General features: G+C 39.1%; 1 protein-coding gene across 1 annotated transcript; it reads left to right on the top strand.

Moving 5' to 3' along the window:
* Positions 1-17,065: 17,065 nt before the first annotated feature.
* LOC139895909 (ABC transporter G family member 6-like) lies at positions 17,066-19,524 on the top strand. The gene has a single exon (XM_071878454.1). It carries the CDS (start codon positions 17,202-17,204, stop codon positions 19,401-19,403), a length of 2,202 nt encoding a protein of 733 aa, XP_071734555.1. The 5' UTR covers positions 17,066-17,201; the 3' UTR covers positions 19,404-19,524.
* The last annotated feature ends 297 nt before the right edge of the window (positions 19,525-19,821 follow it).

Below are 19,821 nucleotides of genomic sequence, written 5' to 3'. Positions count from 1 at the left end.
TCAATTGGACCTTGTTGCAAATTGTGCAACTCGTCCCGGATTTTATCAAGGTCGGAAGGAGTTCGGTATTCTTTGAAAAATTCCTTTTTAAACTCCTCCCACATTAAGCTCATGCATTGCTCTTCCCCATATAATTGGATTTTATCATCCCACTACATCTTCGCCTCTTCACGCAACATGCTAGAACCGTACCTCGCTTTCTTCTCGGGAGGACATTCCGCGGTACAGAAAGCCCCCTTTATAATCAAGATCCAACATGTACTTTTCACCGGGTCCCTCACTCCATTAAACATAGGAGGTTGGGCATCCTTGAAATTTTTGTAATGGAAGTCCTGCCTTCCATGTCCACCGTTACCCTCACCACCATCACCACGAGGATAAATATTTCTAGCGTCAAGTGCCTCTTTGATCGTGGCCTTCATTCGTTCATTAATTAAATCAGTTACTTGCCCATCGACCGAATCTTGGAAGACCCTTCGGACGTCCTCAAGAAAGTCCGCTTTTTGCCTCTTAAAGATGGCCTCAACTTTGGCCGTGAATTCGAGGTCCTCGCTCGTACCTCCGTCATTGTTTTCGGGTCCGTTTCTCGTCTTCATACTATAAAACGAAAATAGGTTAAACAATGAAACAAAAGGACGAGACACCACATTCATATACACCTCACCGCCCCATCTTGCTCAACAATCGTTGTACATCACTTGTTTGACACGATTTGAACCCGTAACAATGGTAGCTAATCATTGTTACGCGAGCACATCGCATTAACTTGCTAGTACAACGTCTCTCTCACTTGATGATTGCAAAACACAACACAAAATAATTAGCGCATAGTTAGCTCACCTAAACCTAGGCACTAACCAATCCCCGGTCCGACCCGTCTCCTACAAGTCCCGCATACAACGCATACACAAATAAGTCTAAGTCTAGACACAAATCTCAAGTCGCCTAAATCCCTTAGATCATGCTCTGATACCACTTGAAACAACCCAACCTGAAATCAACCGGATAATTTTTTTTTTTATAATTAATATAAACCATTCCATACATCCCATTAAACTTACAACGAGATTAATGTTTACAAAAAGGCATGAAGGCCATTAATCAATTGTAATACAAAATCGACCCATTAAAATGATAGTTTTAATCCAAACTACACCCGAGCATGGTTTAGGGCTAAACTACCCAAAACACTAGGTTGTTTTCCAAAAGCTTCAACTAGCAATCATCATGGTAATCTAATGCCCAATAACCCCTTTTCCTTTCTCCGCGTTCGCACCTAAAAAATGTAAACAACGAGAGGGGTAAGCAAAACGCTTAGTGAGTGCAACAATTATACATACACATATATAACCCATCTATTTGCAATCGCACCCACCAAATACCTCGTACGAACTTGTAACTCAATTTGCATGTCATCGTACCCGTAATACTAACAAGTTGTACAATATCACAAACCGCATTAGCATATACTCAACACAATATATATATAAATATGCTAAACAATCAACAAACACAATATGGTTAACCATAACGCTATGGTGCTATCGGCTCGTGGTTCACACCATAAGCATTTGAGTCATACTCTTTTATAGTGCTACCGGCTCGTGGTTCACACTTTTTTTATAGTGCTACCGGCTCGTGGTTCACACTTTATTTTATAGTTCTACCGGCTCGTGGTTCACACTTGATGCTACCGGCTCGTGGTTCACATCATGATTTTATAGTGCTACCGGCTCGTAGTTCACACTTTGACACTCGTCACATACATGTTATGGCACTACCGGCTCGATGGTTCATACCATAACATTCATAAATAAATACACTATATACATACATGTATAATTATTCCACTCACCTTATAGACTAGTCGATGAATTAACAACTCCGCAAGCTTCAAAATGAAGTACCTAATACAATAAGCACAATTTCAATACACCAAACTAGTTGGACTTGACACCAACATTTACCACTTAAGAATTTAATGACCCATTTGCATTAAATGACCCACTTACACCAAAACCGTCCATTAATGGCCAAGACTCATCATAAATCACTAAAAGCTAGTGATTATAGTCCGATAACAATAACTAACACCTTTTAGGGTATTTTCATACTCATCTTGCCCAACTAGGTCAACATTACCCCTTTTGACCCATTTTAACACTTAGACTCGCAACTTGGTCAAACTCGGACCCATTAACAAATCTTTCATAAATTTACAAGTGTATTAGTGACTAACAACACAACTTAACACTTACAAACTCGATTTACATGACCAAACCCTAGATTATAGCTATTAGGGTTTCTTTACATCAATATAACCCAAATTCACCCATTTAACCCCCAAATAGGTCTTACAAGTCTCAAGTAAACAAAACCCTAGCCATAAATCAATTAAAACTCAAAACACGGAGTTAAGACTTACCAACACTACCACAACGTAGCTAGTGACGTAGGGAACAACTTTAAAACTTAGACTCATGTGAGATTTGGTCTCCTTCTTCTCCAAGTGAGCTCTCTCTCACTAAAAACCTCAACTCTCTCTCTAGATTTAATTTAGGTAGATGAAGATGTGATAAATGAGGATAGGATAAGATTAAATCAGTTTTAGACCCCCCAAAACCGTCCATAAGTGAAAAGACCAATAAACTCTCAAAGATGCCATTTAATTTGAGACAAAAATGTAAAACAGCGACATTTGTCGCGTTTCGCGACACCAGGTCACGTTTCGCGACACCCAAACGCGACAAACCAAATCAAAACGCGATAAGGTTGTAGCGAACCGACCAAATCATGTTTGACGGCGCCGTCTACTTAGGTCCCGTTACGTGGTCATAAGTCTTTAAAACAACGTTTGACCAAAAGATGTCGCATTCATTTCAAAAGTAAAGATTGTTCCCCAGTTTACAAGAATTGTTCATCCAAAAGTTACGTCACAAAGTTAAGTACAAACGAAATCCTATGCGACACAGTTTTAAATAAAGTCAAAAGACGCTCCATGTATGCACATATACTCGACATCCAATGCAAGTATCAAAATAATGAGCGGAAGCATGTATCATGTATCGTTCAAGGACCTGAGAAAAACATAGAAATCTGTCAACGAAAACGTTGGTGAAATCATAGGTTTAAGTAAGTAAGTACAAATGAACCACAAGATTTGCATCAATGAAATAACAGTAATACATTCCAAAAGTTTGTTTCACGAGCACCCAATTATCAATGCTTAACATTCCTTCCATTGAATCCCATCACTTAGTGCTAGAACATACACTGTTTCTCGAAAATATATTTCATTCGTAAACGGTAGCGAACCATTTGAATGAGGGTTTGTCAAACCCATATGGATCCATACAACATAAGTTCTCGCTTACACCCGGCAAGTGTAACTAATGATAATCGAATTGAGGATTTTGTTCTAAACTCGTATGTAGAATGTTTGTTTTCCTGTACTTGTGTTCACTTAGTAAAGAAATGTTTATGTTTTCTCATCCCAAATGTAAGTTCAAAAAGAGTAAAAGTGGGACTATGATCTCACCTTGAGTGCACGAGTAGTAAAGTACTTCAACAAGTAAACGTGTGCAAAGAACAATGCTAGTCTTGACCTAAACAATAGGTTGTATCAATAACGGTAAACACGATAGGTCAAAGATGTTCAATTAGTCCTATGGCTCGTTAAGACTCGATCATAATAGCATGTGAATCAAATTGTCATGTTTCATGCAAGGTACAAGTATAAAAACATGTTAGAACGATTGCACAAATATTTGGTTAAGTTTGATTAAAAGTCAACTTGGTCGGGTCAAAGTCAACGAAAAAGTCAACATGTTCGGGTCGGGTCCCGAACTATTTTTCTGAGGTTTTTAATCATATATGAGCATGTTAGAACAAGTTTCATGTGAATCGGAGGTCCATAGTATGCCAAACATTTTTCGTAATTTGGACATGGTGGTCAGAACCTGACCACGGCTTATGTCGCGCCGCGGCCAGAGGTGTCGCGCCGCGACATTAGGCGTGGCCTGGTACCTGGTCAGTTTCAAATGTTCAAGTCTTGGTCAAAACTTCAAACAACCATAAAACGCAAACCGTAAACAACTAGAAGGCGTGTCTTATACCGTTGGAAAGCTCTTTTGACAAGGAACACAACTAAACATGTATCATCAATCAAAAACATCATTTTCAACAACCGATTTCTCGTCAAGTGATCAATAAAAGTCTATTTTCAAATTTTCAAGTTCATCAAATGCATTTTGAGTTTCGGGAATCCAATTCTCACATATGATATGCCGTTTTGAAGGTAATGAGGCATACATTACAACTAAACACTAACAATTAACATTCCATGGCATTCAAGCATCCAAAAATTCATGTCAAGAACCATCAAACCCTAGTCAAACATCTCAAAATCAATAATCATGCTTTTGAAGTTTTCTTAATCAACCTACACATCAAATTGAAGCTAGTGATACTAGGAGCACAATTAGAACATGAACTTTTAATATCTAACAACATATGATCATCCAAAAATTCAAGAACAACACACCAAAATTCAAGTTCATGCTAGTTATACTAAAACAACGAGATCGAGCATACAAATTACATATACGACATCACAATGAGCAATCGACACTAACTAACACCATTTCAAGTCAAAAACATGAATTTAGAGAAATCTAGAGTTTTAGAAATGTTACCCAAATGAGATGAAGTTGGTACCAAAATGAAGAGGATGAAGAGAGGATCACGAATATGTAATTTATTTTGTTGTAAGCCTCCTAGATTGAATTTAGATGATGATTGAATGAATTTGGAAATGGTGTGTGTGTTCTTGCTAGAGAGGAAGAGAGAGAGATGGAGATGATAATGAATGAGTGAAAGGGGTTTGACCCTTTGACCTAGTCAAGGGTTTGATCCCTTGTCAAGTTTAGTCCCTCAACTTTCGTTCTGGTGCGTGAATTACCTAAACGAGATAATTTAAAACGCGTATCAACGGGAGATGTTATAAACATATAACGGAGTTTAAATTAGTATAACGTAAAAGTAAATGGAAAAAGGCGGGATGTTACATTACCTACTCCTTAAAAGAAATTTCGTCCCGAAATTTAAGTAGGCGTAGTAGTCGTTGTTTCTTCCTCGGAATCCTGCGTTTCCGGAATTGGGAATAAATGAGGGTATTTCTTTTGCATTTGATCTTGCCTTTCCCAAGTAAACTCGGGTCCTCTTTTGGCATTCCAACGGACTTTAACAATCGGGATTCGGCTTTGTTTCAATGTCTTGACGGAGGTGTCCACAATTTCAACCGGTTCCTCCACAAAATGAAGCTTGTCATCAATAGTAAGTTCCTCGAGAGGGATGACGATGTTGGGTTCGGCAAGACACTTTTTCAAGTTAGATACATGGAGGGTAGGATGAACGGAGTTCAATTGAGGCGGAAGATCTAAACGATAAGCAACGTTTCCAATACGCTCCAAGATTTCGAAAGGACCAATATACCGCGGATTTAGCTTCCTGCGTTTCCCAAAACAGATTACACCTTTCCAAGGTGCAACTTTTAACATTACTCGGTCACCGACTTGAAATTCGAGGTCGTTGCGTCTTTTGTCGGTGTAGCACTTTTGACGAATCCGGGCCGTCCGGAGCCTATCTTGGATTTGTACGATCTTCTCGGTGGTTTCGTGAATGAGTTCGGGTCCGGTGATTTGCACGTCGCCTACCTCGGCCCAACAAAGAGGTGAACGACATTTGCGGCCATATAGCGCTTCAAAAGGTGCGGCTTTAATACTCGCGTGATAACTATTGTTGTAAGAGAACTCGGCGAGAGGTAAGTGCTTGTCCCAAGCTTTTCCAAAATCAACCACGCAAGCTCGTAACATGTCCTCCAAGGTTTGAATTGTACGTTCGCTTTGTCCATCGGTTTGAGGATGATATGCGGTGCTCATGTCTAAACGCGTTCCCAATGCTTCTTGCAAGGTACGCCAAAATCTAGAAACAAAACGGCCATCTCGGTCGGAGATAATCGATAAAGGTACACCGTGTCGGGCTATGATTTCTTTGATGTAGAGTTGGGCGAGTTTCTCCATTTTGTCGGTCTCCTTCATGGCAAGAAAGTGTGCGGATTTGGTGAGACGGTCAACAATAACCCAAATGGTATCATAACCGCCAACCGTCTTTGGTAGTTTGGTGATAAAATCCATCGTTATCCTTTCCCACTTCCATTGCGGGATCTCGGGTTGTTGAAGTAGTCCGGACGGTCTTTGGTGTTCGGCTTTGACTTTGGAACATGTCAAACACTTGGAAACATAAGTAGCTACGTCCCTTTTGATGTTCGGCCACCAATATAGTTGTTTAAGGTCGTGGTACATCTTATTGGCACCGGGGTGAATCGAGTATCGTGACTTATGGGCTTCATCTAAAATAAGGCTTCGTAGGTCCCCATAACTAAGCACCCAAATCCTTCCAGCGTAATATCGGAGTCCGGTCTCCCTAATTTCGAATCGAGAGACGAGAATGTTCAAGAGCTCGTGTGAAAGGTTTTCATCCTTGAGAGCCTCATCTTGGGCTACCCGAATTTGGCTATTAAGGTTTGTGTGGATGGTGATGTTTAAGGCTCGGACACGAAGAGGCACCGCTCTTTCTTTTCGACTTAAGGCATCGGCTACTACGTTTGCCTTCCCGGGATGGTAACGAAGCTCGCAATCGTAATCGTTCAAAGTTTCAATCCACCGTCGTTGTCTCATGTTTAGTTGCTTTTGATCGAAAATGTGTTGGAGACTTTTGTGGTCGGTAAAGATAGTACTCTTGGTTCCATAAAGATAGTGTCTCCACATTTTAAGTGCGAAGACAACGGCTCCGAGTTCGAGATCATGCGTCGTGTAGTTTCGTTCATGAATTTTGAGTTGTCGGGAGGCATAAGCAATGACTTTCTTTCGTTGCATCAATACACACCCAAAACCATGTTTTGAGGCATCGCAATATACGACAAAATCATCATTGCCTTCGGGAAGTGACAAGATAGGAGCGGTGGTTAGCTTTGTCTTCAAGATTTGGAACGCGGATTCTTGCTCGGTCGCCCAAATGAATTTCTTTCCCTTGTGAGTTAATGCGGTTAGAGGACGTGCAACCAAAGAGAAGTTTTCGATGAATCTACGATAGTACCCGGCGAGACCCAAGAATTGACGAATGTGAGTCGGAGTAGTAGGAGTCTCCCATTTACTAATGGCTTCGATTTTCGTGGGATCGACTTTAATACCTTGATCACTTACAACATGACCAAGAAATTGAACTTCCTTTAACCAAAATTCACACTTGGAGAATTTGGCATAAAGTCGTTCTTGTCTCAAGAGTTCAAGCACAAGTCGGAGATGTTGTTCGTGCTCTTCTTCATTTTTAGAATAGATCAATATGTCATCGATGAACACAATAACGAATTTATCGAGATACGGTTTGCACACTCGGTTCATAAGATCCATGAACACCGCCGGTGCGTTAGTGAGACCAAATGGCATGACAAGGAATTCATAACTACCATAACGAGTCCGGAAAGCGGTTTTGGAGACATCTTCCCCCTTAACCCTTAATTGATGATAACCCGAGCGGAGATCGATTTTTGAATATACACAAGACCCTTGTAATTGATCAAAGAGGTCATCGATGCGAGGAAGAGGATATCGGTTCTTAACCGTCAATTTGTTTAGTTCACGATAGTCAATGCACATTCGTAGGGATCCGTCTTTCTTCTTAACAAACAAAATCGGAGCGCCCCAAGGTGAATGGCTAGGTTGGATAAAACCACGGTCAAGTAGTTCTTGGATTTGACTTTGCAATTCTTGCATTTCGGATGGAGCAAGTCTATACGGTGCACGTGCTACGGGTGCGGCTCCCGGAATAAGATCGATTTGGAATTCAACCGGTCGATGAGGTGGAAGACCCGGCAATTCGTCGGGAAATACATCGGAAAAGTCACTAACAATTGGCACATCATCGATATGCTTCTCATCGGACTTGACTTTCTTAACGTGGGCAAGGATCGCAAAACAACCCTTACGGAGTAGTTTTCTAACTTTAAGGCACGAAACGAGGTTGAGTCTGGTGCAACTCTTATCGCCATAAACAATCAAAGGTTCACCATTCTCGATAGGAATTCGGATTGCGTTAAGATCACAAAGGATGTGAGATTTCATTTTGACTAACCAATTCATACCGATTATTACATCAAAGCTTCCTAGTTCCATGGGTATCAAGTCAATTTCAAATTCCTTACCCAGAATGTTTAACGTACACCCCCGGTAATATGCGTCGGCATTTAATAGTTTCCCGTTAGCCACTTCAATGGTATAAGTGGTATCTAATGGAAGAGGTGGAGTGCTAAAAGAATGAGTCAAAGTCTTGGATACAAAGCATTTATCGGCACCCGAATCGAATAAGCAAGAGACATAAGAATTGTTGAGAAGAAACGTACCCGTGACTAGTTCAGTGTCATCCCGGGCTTCCTCGGTGTTGATGTTGAAAGCTCGGCCGCGCGTATTGGGGTTATCTTTCCTCTTCGGGCATGCATTTCTATAATGGCCCATTTGGCCACATTCGTAACAAGTGCCCGTCTTTGGTGCATTGGGCCACTTTCGAGCGACGGGAGTGGCACTTTTACAATCGTTGGCCTTATGACCAATTCCTTGGCACCGATGGCAAATTAGCTTACTACATTCGCCAAAGTGATGTTTGTTACATTTGTTGCAAAGAGGTAGAATTCCGGCATAACCCTTCTTGCCGTCGGAGGTGAAAGATTTCTTGGCAAAGTTGTTGTTGCTTGATTGGGGAGCTTCCCATTTTCTTTTGTTGTTACCCGACTTGTCCTCGGCTTTAGGTGCCGGTACTACGATTTCGTCCACTGTCTCTATCAATTTGCGGGGCATGTTCAAAGCTTCTTGATGATTAGGGGGTTTGGATGACATTACTCCGTGTTTGATGCTCTTTGGAAGACCATCCATGTAAAGTTCAACCCTTAAAGCTTCGGGGTTCACAAGATTTGGGCACATCAAGGCTAGTTCGGAAAATCGTTGATTATAAGCCTTGAGATCATTTTCGATCGCCTTTAAAGTTCTTAGCTCTTGTTCGAGCCTTCGGGTTTCTTCACGAGGGAAATATTCGACAATCATCTTTTCCCTCAAGTCGGCCCAAGAGAGGGCGTGAGCTTCATCGGTACCCACCGATTATACATAAGTATTCCACCATGTAAGAGCGACACCGGCGAAGGTGTGAGTGGAGTATTTGACCTTGTCTTGGTCCCGACAACCGCTTATGCTAAAGACGGCTTCCGTTTGCTCAAACCATCGGGTGAGCACGACCGGTCCCCCGGTTCCATCGAAAGTGTGAGGTTTGCACCCCATGAAAGCTTTATAGGAGCATCCCTCGTTTGAGTTACCGGCTCCATTGTTGTTGTTGTTGTTGTTGTGGTTGTTATTATTATTGTTGTTGGATGAGTGACCGGCCATGGCCGCATCTACGGCGGTAGCTATCATCCGTTCGAGAGCTTGTTCGGGAGTTTCATTACGGCGTACACGACGAGGAGCCATTGTTCCTTCAAGACACAAGAATATCATTGATTAGTATTTTCAATAATACTAACCGTGATATAGAATAAAGATAAAGAGAAGTTTTTCCCTCGACTCGCCTTAAATTCTTTATGTCATAATGTCGGAACGTTCATATGAGTCACCGTAATATAATCCCGGCAATTATATTACCCTGATTCATATGTGCATTCGACATTATTCTATAAAGTCAAGGTGGCGTGTCAAACAAATTAAACAACGTGAGATTAAGATGAACTAAGAGTAGATATGAGTAGAAGTGTTCGAGTATAAATGCACAAGTAGTCAAGTAATTCCTACTTCAAGTCTATATGCCGGTTGTAGTCTAGACTCACCAATGTACCCTATGACTCGGGGTCAACACCAATGAACTCTAAATCCCTACAACCAACGCTCTGATACCATCTGTAGCGACCCGACCAAATCATGTTTGACGGCGCCGTCTACTTAGGTCCCGTTACGTGGTCATAAGTCTTTAAAACAACGTTTGACCAAAAGATGTCACATTCATTTCAAAAGTAAAGATTGTTCCCCAGTTTACAAGAATTGTTCATCCAAAAGTTACGTCACAAAGTTAAGTACAAACGAAATCCTATGCGACACAGTTTTAAATAAAGTCAAAAGACGCTCCATGTATGCACATATACTCGACATCCAATGCAAGTATCAAAATAATGAGCGGAAGCATGTATCATGTATCGTTCAAGGACCTGAGAAAAACATAGAAATTTGTCAACGAAAACGTTGGTGAAATCATAGGTTTAAGTAAGTAAGTACAAATGAACCACAAGATTTGCATCAATGAAATAACAGTAATACATTCCAAAAGTTTGTTTCACGAGCACCCAATTATCAATGCTTAACATTCCTTCCATTGAACCCCATCACTTAGTGCTAGAACATACACTGTTTCTCGAAAATATATTTCATTCGTAAACGGTAGCGAACCGTTTGAATGAGGGTTTGTCAAACCCATATGGATCCATACAACATAAGTTCTCGCTTACACCCGGCAAGTGTAACTAATGATAATCGAATTGAGGATTTTGTTCTAAACTCGTATGTAGAATGTTTGTTTTCCTGTACTTGTGTTCACTTAGTAAAGAAATATTTATGTTTTCTCATCCCAAATGTAAGTTCAAAAAGAGTAAAAGTGGGACTATGATCTCACCTTGAGTGCACGAGTAGTAAAGTACTTCAACAAGTAAACGTGTGCAAAGAACAATGCTAGTCTTGACCTAAACAATAGGTTGTATCAATAACGGTAAACACGATAGGTCAAAGATGTTCAATTAGTCCTATGGCTCGTTAAGACTCGATCATAATAGCATGTGAATCAAATTGTCATGTTTCATGCAAGGTACAAGTATAAAAACATGTTAGAACGATTGCACAAATATTTGGTTAAGTTTGATTAAAAGTCAACTTGGTCGGGTCAAAGTCAACGAAAAAGTCAACATGTTCGGGTCGGGTCCCGAACTATTTTTCTGAGGTTTTTAATCATATATGAGCATGTTAGAACAAGTTTCATGTGAATCGGAGGTCCATAGTATGCCAAACATTTTTCGTAATTTGGACATGGTGGTCAGAACCTGACCACGGCTTATGTCGCGCCGCGGCCAGAGGTGTCGCGCCGCGACATTAGGCGTGGCCTGGTACCTGGTCAGTTTCAAATGTTCAAGTCTTGGTCAAAACTTCAAACAACCATAAAACGCAAACCGTAAACAACTAGAAGGCGTGTCTTATACCGTTGGAAAGCTCTTTTGACAAGGAACACAACTAAACATGTATCATCAATCAAAAACATCATTTTCAACAACCGATTTCTCGTCAAGTGATCAATAAAAGTCTATTTTCAAATTTTCAAGTTCATCAAATGCATTTTGAGTTTCGGGAATCCAATTCTCACATATGATATGCCGTTTTGAAGGTAATGAGGCATACATTACAACTAAACACTAACAATTAACATTCCATGGCATTCAAGCATCCAAAAATTCATGTCAAGAACCATCAAACCCTAGTCAAACATCTCAAAATCAATAATCATGCTTTTGAAGTTTTCTTAATCAACCTACACATCAAATTGAAGCTAGTGATACTAGGAGCACAATTAGAACATGAACTTTTAACATCTAACAACATATGATCATCCAAAAATTCAAGAACAACACACCAAAATTCAAGTTCATGCTAGTTATACTAAAACAACGAGATCGAGCATACAAATTACATATACGACATCACAATGAGCCATAGACACTAACTAACACCATTTCAAGTCAAAAACATGAATTTAGAGAAATCTAGAGTTTTAGAAATGTTACCCAAACGAGATGAAGTTGGTACCAAAATGAAGAGGATGAAGAGAGGATCACGAATATGTAATTTATTTTGTTGTAAGCCTCCTAGATTGAATTTAGATGATGATTGAATGAATTTGGAAATGGTGTGTGTGTTCTTGCTAGAGAGGAAGAGAGAGAGATGGAGATGATAATGAATGAGTGAAAGGGGTTTGACCCTTTGACCTAGTCAAGGGTTTGATCCCTTGTCAAGTTTAGTCCCTCAACTTTCGTTCGGGTGCGTGAATTACCTAAACGAGATAATTTAAAACGCGTATCAACGGGAGATGTTATAAACATATAACGGAGTTTAAATTAGTATAACGTAAAAGTAAATGGAAAAAGGCGGGATGTTACAAAGGTAGACAGAACTGGGTTTCAGAAGTTGTCGCGTCCCATTCAGCTTTGTCGCGTATCGCGACCAACCAAAACGCGTTAAAACACCTTCAGACGCGACAGAAGGCCTGATCAAACCATTTTCAACATTTTCTAACATTTAAACTATAAACAATCATTCGCGGCTAATAATAAACGTTTACAAGGTAAAAATACGTACCTTTATACCATGCATGAGGAAAACGGGGTGTTACACAAAACCACTCTACAAAGAAGCACGTGCTTTCTATCCTCATTTTCAACAGACATCTTATATTCTTATATTTAAATAAAAAGGCAAATGGGCCGAAAAGGTAAACTATGTTACCATATTTGCCAAAAAAAGGTAATATGACTTTTTTTGAGTGTCCGAAAAAAATTACGTGTTTTAATTTTTACCTGAAAAGAATTATGATTTGGAAAATGTGAAATTGAAGGTAATATGGTCAAATTCATTAACGACCGTTAATCATATTTCTTTAAGTGCTACAGCGGCGCTATCGCAGGCGCCAGCACTGACTGAACTTGCCCACCCCGCTTCCGATCAAAAAGAGCGTGCGGGACTTCAAAGGAACGTGTTTGTCATGTGAGGGAAAAAATTACACTCTTTGTCCTCGAACCTTATAAACAATAAAAAAATAATAAGCAAAAAAGTACTCCATAATAAAATAAAAAAGTAATAATTGCAATAACTTAATTATATTATAGAAAAATCACCCACATTCAAATTAGTTGAGACCAATTGGAGAAGCTTTGTATTTAAGTTGGGAATCTACATAAATATTTTCAAAACCTGAATCGACCCATAAAAGTTGCAGTAACAACAAACGTACTAGACATTCCAAATCAATTATAACGGCATGCACCAAAATTCATTTAAATCATAACTTAATAATCGTTTAACGTAAAATTACGTATCTTATGTGAAAATTCATCTACTCGATGTAAGGAATTCAAATATGAACTTATTATAATTTAATGAAATTATTCCCAGGTCGGCATCAACAGAAAACAAATATGAATTTTAAAAAAACGACACGATGTTAACCTAAACAACAAATCCTCACATGTATAATCAACAACTCAAGCACTACACATGATTATTATATAACTAAAGATCAAAAACAAAAAATAATGAACCAGGGTTTGTGTAATCCTTACAAATAAGCAAGAAATTGCGAATTGAAGCAACAGGAGACAAATACACACGATATAGCTATCGAATACGATCCAAAACAATCTTGAGATGAAAAAAATTGATGGAGGTGATGGTGAGGTTGTGGTTTTTAGCTGTGGAACACAAGAGAGGAAAGGGCAAAGTCCGATTGGTTTGGAACATGGGGAGAAAGAAACTTTTTAAATTTTACAAATTGGCACCATCTTACAAAGCCTAGGTCCCAACAATAACCCATATGATAAAACGACTAACGGTGTCTAACAGACGTTAAGTGTAAACTGAAATTCAAGAATAGAAATTCTTAAACATAATAATATACTACAAATAAATATTACAAATAATATTTATAAATAAAAAATAACATAGAAATTTTATCTAAACAAAGCAAGACATATAAGTCAAGTAACCGTCGTTGAATAATTAACGTAAAAGTTAACAAGAAGAGTATGGTCATTACAACAACGACAAATGATGGAACCTTACACTCCACAACAAAATGGTTTGGCAGAGCATCGGGATAGAACAATTCTTGGGATGAAACGGGCTGTTGAAAATGATGTCAATACCTGAGAACTTTAAGATCTTTATATAGGAGCACTTTTTGTGCAGAAGCGGTTCATCATGCAATTTATATCTTAAATCGAGTGGCAACAAAAGGTCTAAAAGATGTGACTCCATATGAAGCTTTAAATGGAAAGAAACCAACACTTGGGCATGTGAAATTTTTTAGGTGTTTTGCACATGTAAAATGACCACTGAACCATCTTACAAAGCTAAATGACAGAAGTGTAAAGGTGGTGTAGCCGTGAAACCAAATAGGAAGTAAAGCTTACCGGTTGTACAACCAGATTGAAAACAAGGTTTGTGTTTCTCATGACATTATATTTGAAGAAAAGATCAAATGGGAATGGGGTGTAGATCAAACTGATCTTGTGGAGACAAGTCCATAACGGATAAGAATAAGTACATTAGAGCCCATTATTGAAAATGAATTGTTATAAAAGAATCATTATGATAAAAAAGCAAGCTACTAAAGTGATCAAGGCAGTCCTCTTGAGTTGTTGTCACCATCAACAGCAACCTCATGAAGGTCAGGTAACATGCAATATTCTAGTCTCACTGGTACATCGTCTAACAGTGATTTCCAGGAAAGTCCTCAAGACCAGGTTCACACACCGACTCAGAAGCGACAACCTCTTCGTTAGTTGAAAGATGACGTTGATGGAGAAGGTTTATCTAAAGAAGAGGTTATGCTTGCTAGTGATGAACTATCAACTTTTCTCGAAGCAATGGATGATCATTACTGGAATGAAGCTATGGTCACTGAATTAGAGTCAATATACAAGGATCAAATTTAGGAATTGACTACTTTGCCAAAAGGAAAGAAACCCATAGGATTGAAGTGGTATTCAAGTTGAAGAAAAAAGCTCAATGGAATGTTGTAAAGCATAAGGTACGAATTGTAGCGAAAGGTTACGTGCAACGAAACGGAGTTGATTTTGAGGAAGTATTCGCACCAGTAGTGCAAATTGAAAAAAAAATACGATTGATTCTTCACTAGCAGCTTGTGAGGGTTGGAGAGCCTATCATCTAGACGTCAAATTAGCAAACCAGAATGGAGAAATTCAGGATGGTTTTTTTTGATCAGTCGCAAAGAAACGATGGTTTACCAATTGAACAAGGCACTCTATGATTAGTGTCAATCTTCTAGGGCCAGGAATACACGATTTGATCAAGTGTTAAAAGACACGGGCTTTAAATGATGCCCTCAAGAGAAAGCTATTTATCAACAAGGTACAAAACAATAATTAATCATTGGCGTGTATGTAGATGATCTTATTGTGACAAGTGTAAATGAAGATCATATTGATACATTTGACAAAAGAGTGCAAAGTGTGTTTGTCATGAGTGACCTTGGTATGCTGTATTACTGCGTGTGAATAGAAGTTAAACAAGACGATGATGGAATTTTGATTGTTCAAAGTGGCTATGCAAAAAGAATATTACAAGAGGCTGACATGGCAGAATGTAATATGGCTCAACATCCAATGGAGCCAAAGTTTCAAGTGACCAAAGATGAGAATGGTAGCGTCGTGGACGCTACTAAATACATAAATGTGATTGGGAGTATCCAATATCTCCTCTATACAAGGCTTGATTTAAGCTATTCAGTAAGGGTGATGAGTAGATTTATGGGGACACCCAAAGAGAGCCATTTCAAACCGATCAAGCAAATCTTGAGGTACATTAGAGGTACAATAAATGTTTGCTTGATATATCGTAAAAGGGGGCGATAGCAAGATACTTGCGTACAACGATAGTAGCCATGGAATGGACCTTATTAACCGAAAGTGTACAACTGGGGTGTTATTTGATTGTTCAGGAATCTTGATCACGTGGTGTTCCACCAAACAGCATACAATAGCACTTTCATCTCGTTAAAAGATTCACGGTTGTTGCTTCAGTTGCTTGTCATGCATTATGGCTTAAAAACTTGCTCGTAGATTTGATTAGATGGAAGGCCGAATGCAAGGCCGAATGCGTAGGCTAGCTATCGCCTAACATATTGACACAAGGTTCCATTTTATTCGTGAAAGCGTCGAGCAAGGATTAATCCGAGTTGAGCATGTAAGTGGAAACAAGCGGAAGGCTGATGTACTTACCAAAGCACTTTCACAAGTCAAGTTTAAGGAGATGCGAGAGATGACGAGAGTTGAAGACTTGGAAGATAGTCATCAGAATTAGGGGAGATAATGATAGTGAAGTAACTCTCCACATGTGTTCAAGAGCATAGACGGAACATTGTGGAGGTAAAAGGGGGTATCCACTCCGGCTAAATTTCGGAAAAAAAATTTACACTAAATAAACAATTACTAAATTAGCGTGTACCTCTGTTTCATTAGTTTCGCTCCATCTCAAGTCGGGTTCAAGTTACGCCACTATTGAAAAGTCGTATGGAGACTAATTGTTGACTGAATAAATAGGATAAAGGGAAAATATCAGATCGTGGAGATATGGGCAACATGGGCCGTTTGAGTTTAATTTCCTACTTATTTCTTAGCAAGTTATGGTTTATTCTTTTAAGTATTTAAGTCGATGTTATCTATTTAGTGTATTGTATCAGTTTTTCCAATTGAGAATAAACATAAAAAAAATTGCTCCAAAATCTCTCTTTATTTACTTTCTAAATTGGTTTTTTATGTTTTGTACTCCAACAAAGTCTGCTAATTATTTCCTCAAATTTAAGATTGATAATTTGATACCACTATTTCGATTTGAAAGTGTACCAACTTCAATATACAAATGATAACTTGATAAAAAAAAGTCAATCTTTTTGTAGAAGTAGTAAAGGACTCATTCCATCTAATTTACATTTTAAGTATTATATTATTTATACTGAGTATATATTTAATCAATATGATAATGATAATGATAATGATGATAATATCTACAAAAACCTAAAGATAGAGATAGATGATCTAAGCATGTATATTTATATATAGTACCACTATCACTCTCTATATGTGTGTGTATATATGGAAGCTCATCTTTCACTCATAAATATATAGATCGATCTATCTCCTTTTCTCCTATCACAATACACAATCATTACCTGTTAATTATTACCAAACCTAACGACGACGTTTCACACCAATAAATCTGATCTGCATACATTTAATTGATTTTCATCACAATCTCCAAACCACGCGCTAATAAAAAATGTCAGCTCGTATACGAGTTGCCGACGTGCCAGAATCGTCTGCTCCGGCGTCACCAACTCTCGGTGAGTTATTAAAACACGTTAGTGGTTCCAAGCATGATCAGGATGATACGACGTCGCATCAAGTTCTAGAAATGAATTATATGAACAAGGACGAGTCATCTGTTCCGTCTTTGCCGTTTGTGCTATCGTTTACAAATTTAACGTATAGCGTTAAGACTCGAGGTAAGTTTGATATCCCGGCTATATTTGGTAGCCGGAATAAACCCGTTGCCGTACCGGCAACTGCGGTGGATCATGTTGGCAATGAGAATTTGTTATCTAGTAATAAAATTTTATTAAATGATATTTCTGGTCACGCAAGGGACGGCCAGATACTGGCCGTCCTTGGTGCGAGTGGATCCGGAAAGTCTACTTTAATAGACGCTTTAGCGAATCGAATCGCTAAAGGAAGACTAAAAGGACAAATTACTTTAAACGGAGAACCGTTAGAATCGGACCTTTTAAAGGTGATTTCGGCTTACGTGATGCAAGACGATCTGTTGTTTCCAATGTTAACGGTTGAAGAAACGTTAATGTTTTCAGCCGAGTTTCGTCTGCCACGTTCACTATCGAAAGCTAAAAAGAAGCAGCGAGTTCAAGCCCTAATCGACCAGTTAGGGCTTCGAAGCGCCGCTAATACAGTTATTGGGGACGAAGGACATCGAGGAGTGTCAGGTGGAGAACGACGTCGTGTTTCAATAGGAATTGATATCATTCACGACCCGATTATATTGTTTCTAGACGAACCGACTTCAGGGCTTGATTCCACGAGTGCGTATATGGTTGTCAAGGTGTTGCAACGTATCGCGCAAACCGGAAGTATTGTGATCATGTCCGTACACCAGCCTAGTTTTCGGCTTCTTGGATTACTAGACCGTTTATTGTTTCTGTCTCGAGGACAGACTGTTTACAGCGGCTCACCTTCGATGCTTCTTTCGTTTTTTGCTGATTTCGGCCATCCGATTCCTGATAAGGAGAATCGGACTGAATTCGCGTTAGATTTGATCCGAGAACTAGAAGGTTCCCCTGGAGGAACAAAGAGCCTGGTTGAATTCAACAAATCATGGCAGTTATTAAAACGGTCGAGAAGTATACCGAACGGTAACGAAACACCTACACGAGGTTTATCGTTGAAAGAAGCGATTAGCGCGAGTGTATCTCGGGGAAAGCTAGTTTCGGGCGAGACCGATGTTAGCCCGACTACTTTAGTTCCTAGGTTTGCTAATCCTATGTGGCTCGAAATGATGGTTATTTCGAGGCGATCGTTTAAAAACTCGTGGAGGATGCCCGAAGTATTTGGGATTCGGTTAGGTGCAGTTATTGTTACTGGTTTCATCTTAGCAACCATCTTTTGGAAGCTCGATGATTCGCCTAAAGGCGTTCAGGAACGAATCGGATTCTTCGCATTCGCGATGTCAACAACGTTCTACACGTGTGCAGATGCGTTGCCTATTTTCGTCCAAGAACGTTTTATTTTCATGAGAGAAACCGCTTACAATGCTTATAGACGTTCGTCGTATGTTTTATCTCAATCGCTTGTAGCGATTCCTGCAATCGTTTGTGTCTCGTTAGCGTTCGCTATCATCACTTTTTGGGCAGTTGGACTCGATGGGGGCTCGTCTGGTTTCTTTTTCTATTTCGGGATAATTCTAGCTTCGTATTGGGCTGGAAGCTCGTTTGTGACGTTTTTATCGGCTGTTGTCCCTCATGTTTTGATTGGATTCGTTGTCGTTGTAGCAATGCTTGCTTACTTCCTTCTATTTAGCGGTTTCTTCATCAATCGTGATCGAATTCCTGACTACTGGATCTGGTTTCACTACATTTCGCTAGTGAAATATCCCTACGAAGCGGTTTTACACAACGAGTTTCAAGATCCTAATAAATGTTTCGCTCGGGGGACTCAAATATTCGATAACAGCCCTCTTGCTCTTTCTGATGACTCGATTAAATTGAAGTTGTTAGAAAACATGAGTGAAACATTAGGGTATAACATCACGAGTACAACATGTTTGACCACCGGTGCTGACTTTTTGAAACAACAAGGTGTCACTGATTTGAGTAAATGGGACTGCTTATGGATCACAATGGCTTGGGGTTTCTTCTTCAGGGTCTTGTTTTACTTTTGCTTGTTACTAGGAAGTAAAAATAAAAGGACCTAAAAGGTCAAATAACTGAATACAAGGGTACTATTTTGTAAGTTTGTGTGTGTGGCGGGAAGGGAGAATACTTTTAAGTTATATTTATATCTTTTTTGTAAAATTTTATGTCTTTCCTCAACAAATAAATAAATTTAAATTGTATGTATTATACAATAACTATAACTAAATATTATCATCAACATTCATATTCATAACGTTGTATACAGTTTGTATTGTTGAAACATGAAATAAAGTGACGTTATATGAAAGACATACTCGATACATGTTGGTTCAAAAAGATTAGATAGGATTACGGTTGTGCATCATAAATAACATTAGAGATACATATGCTATCTACATCTACGTAATACTATTTGTCGTGTTTGATATCATCACCAATCTAATTCTGATAACAAAATTTGACTTAGCGATAAAAATC

This window comes from Rutidosis leptorrhynchoides, chromosome 3 (assembly GCF_046630445.1).
Source record: "Rutidosis leptorrhynchoides isolate AG116_Rl617_1_P2 chromosome 3, CSIRO_AGI_Rlap_v1, whole genome shotgun sequence".
NCBI classification, from domain to species: Eukaryota; Viridiplantae; Streptophyta; class Magnoliopsida; order Asterales; family Asteraceae; genus Rutidosis; species Rutidosis leptorrhynchoides.
This window is presented reverse-complemented; position numbering and strand designations above follow the sequence as displayed.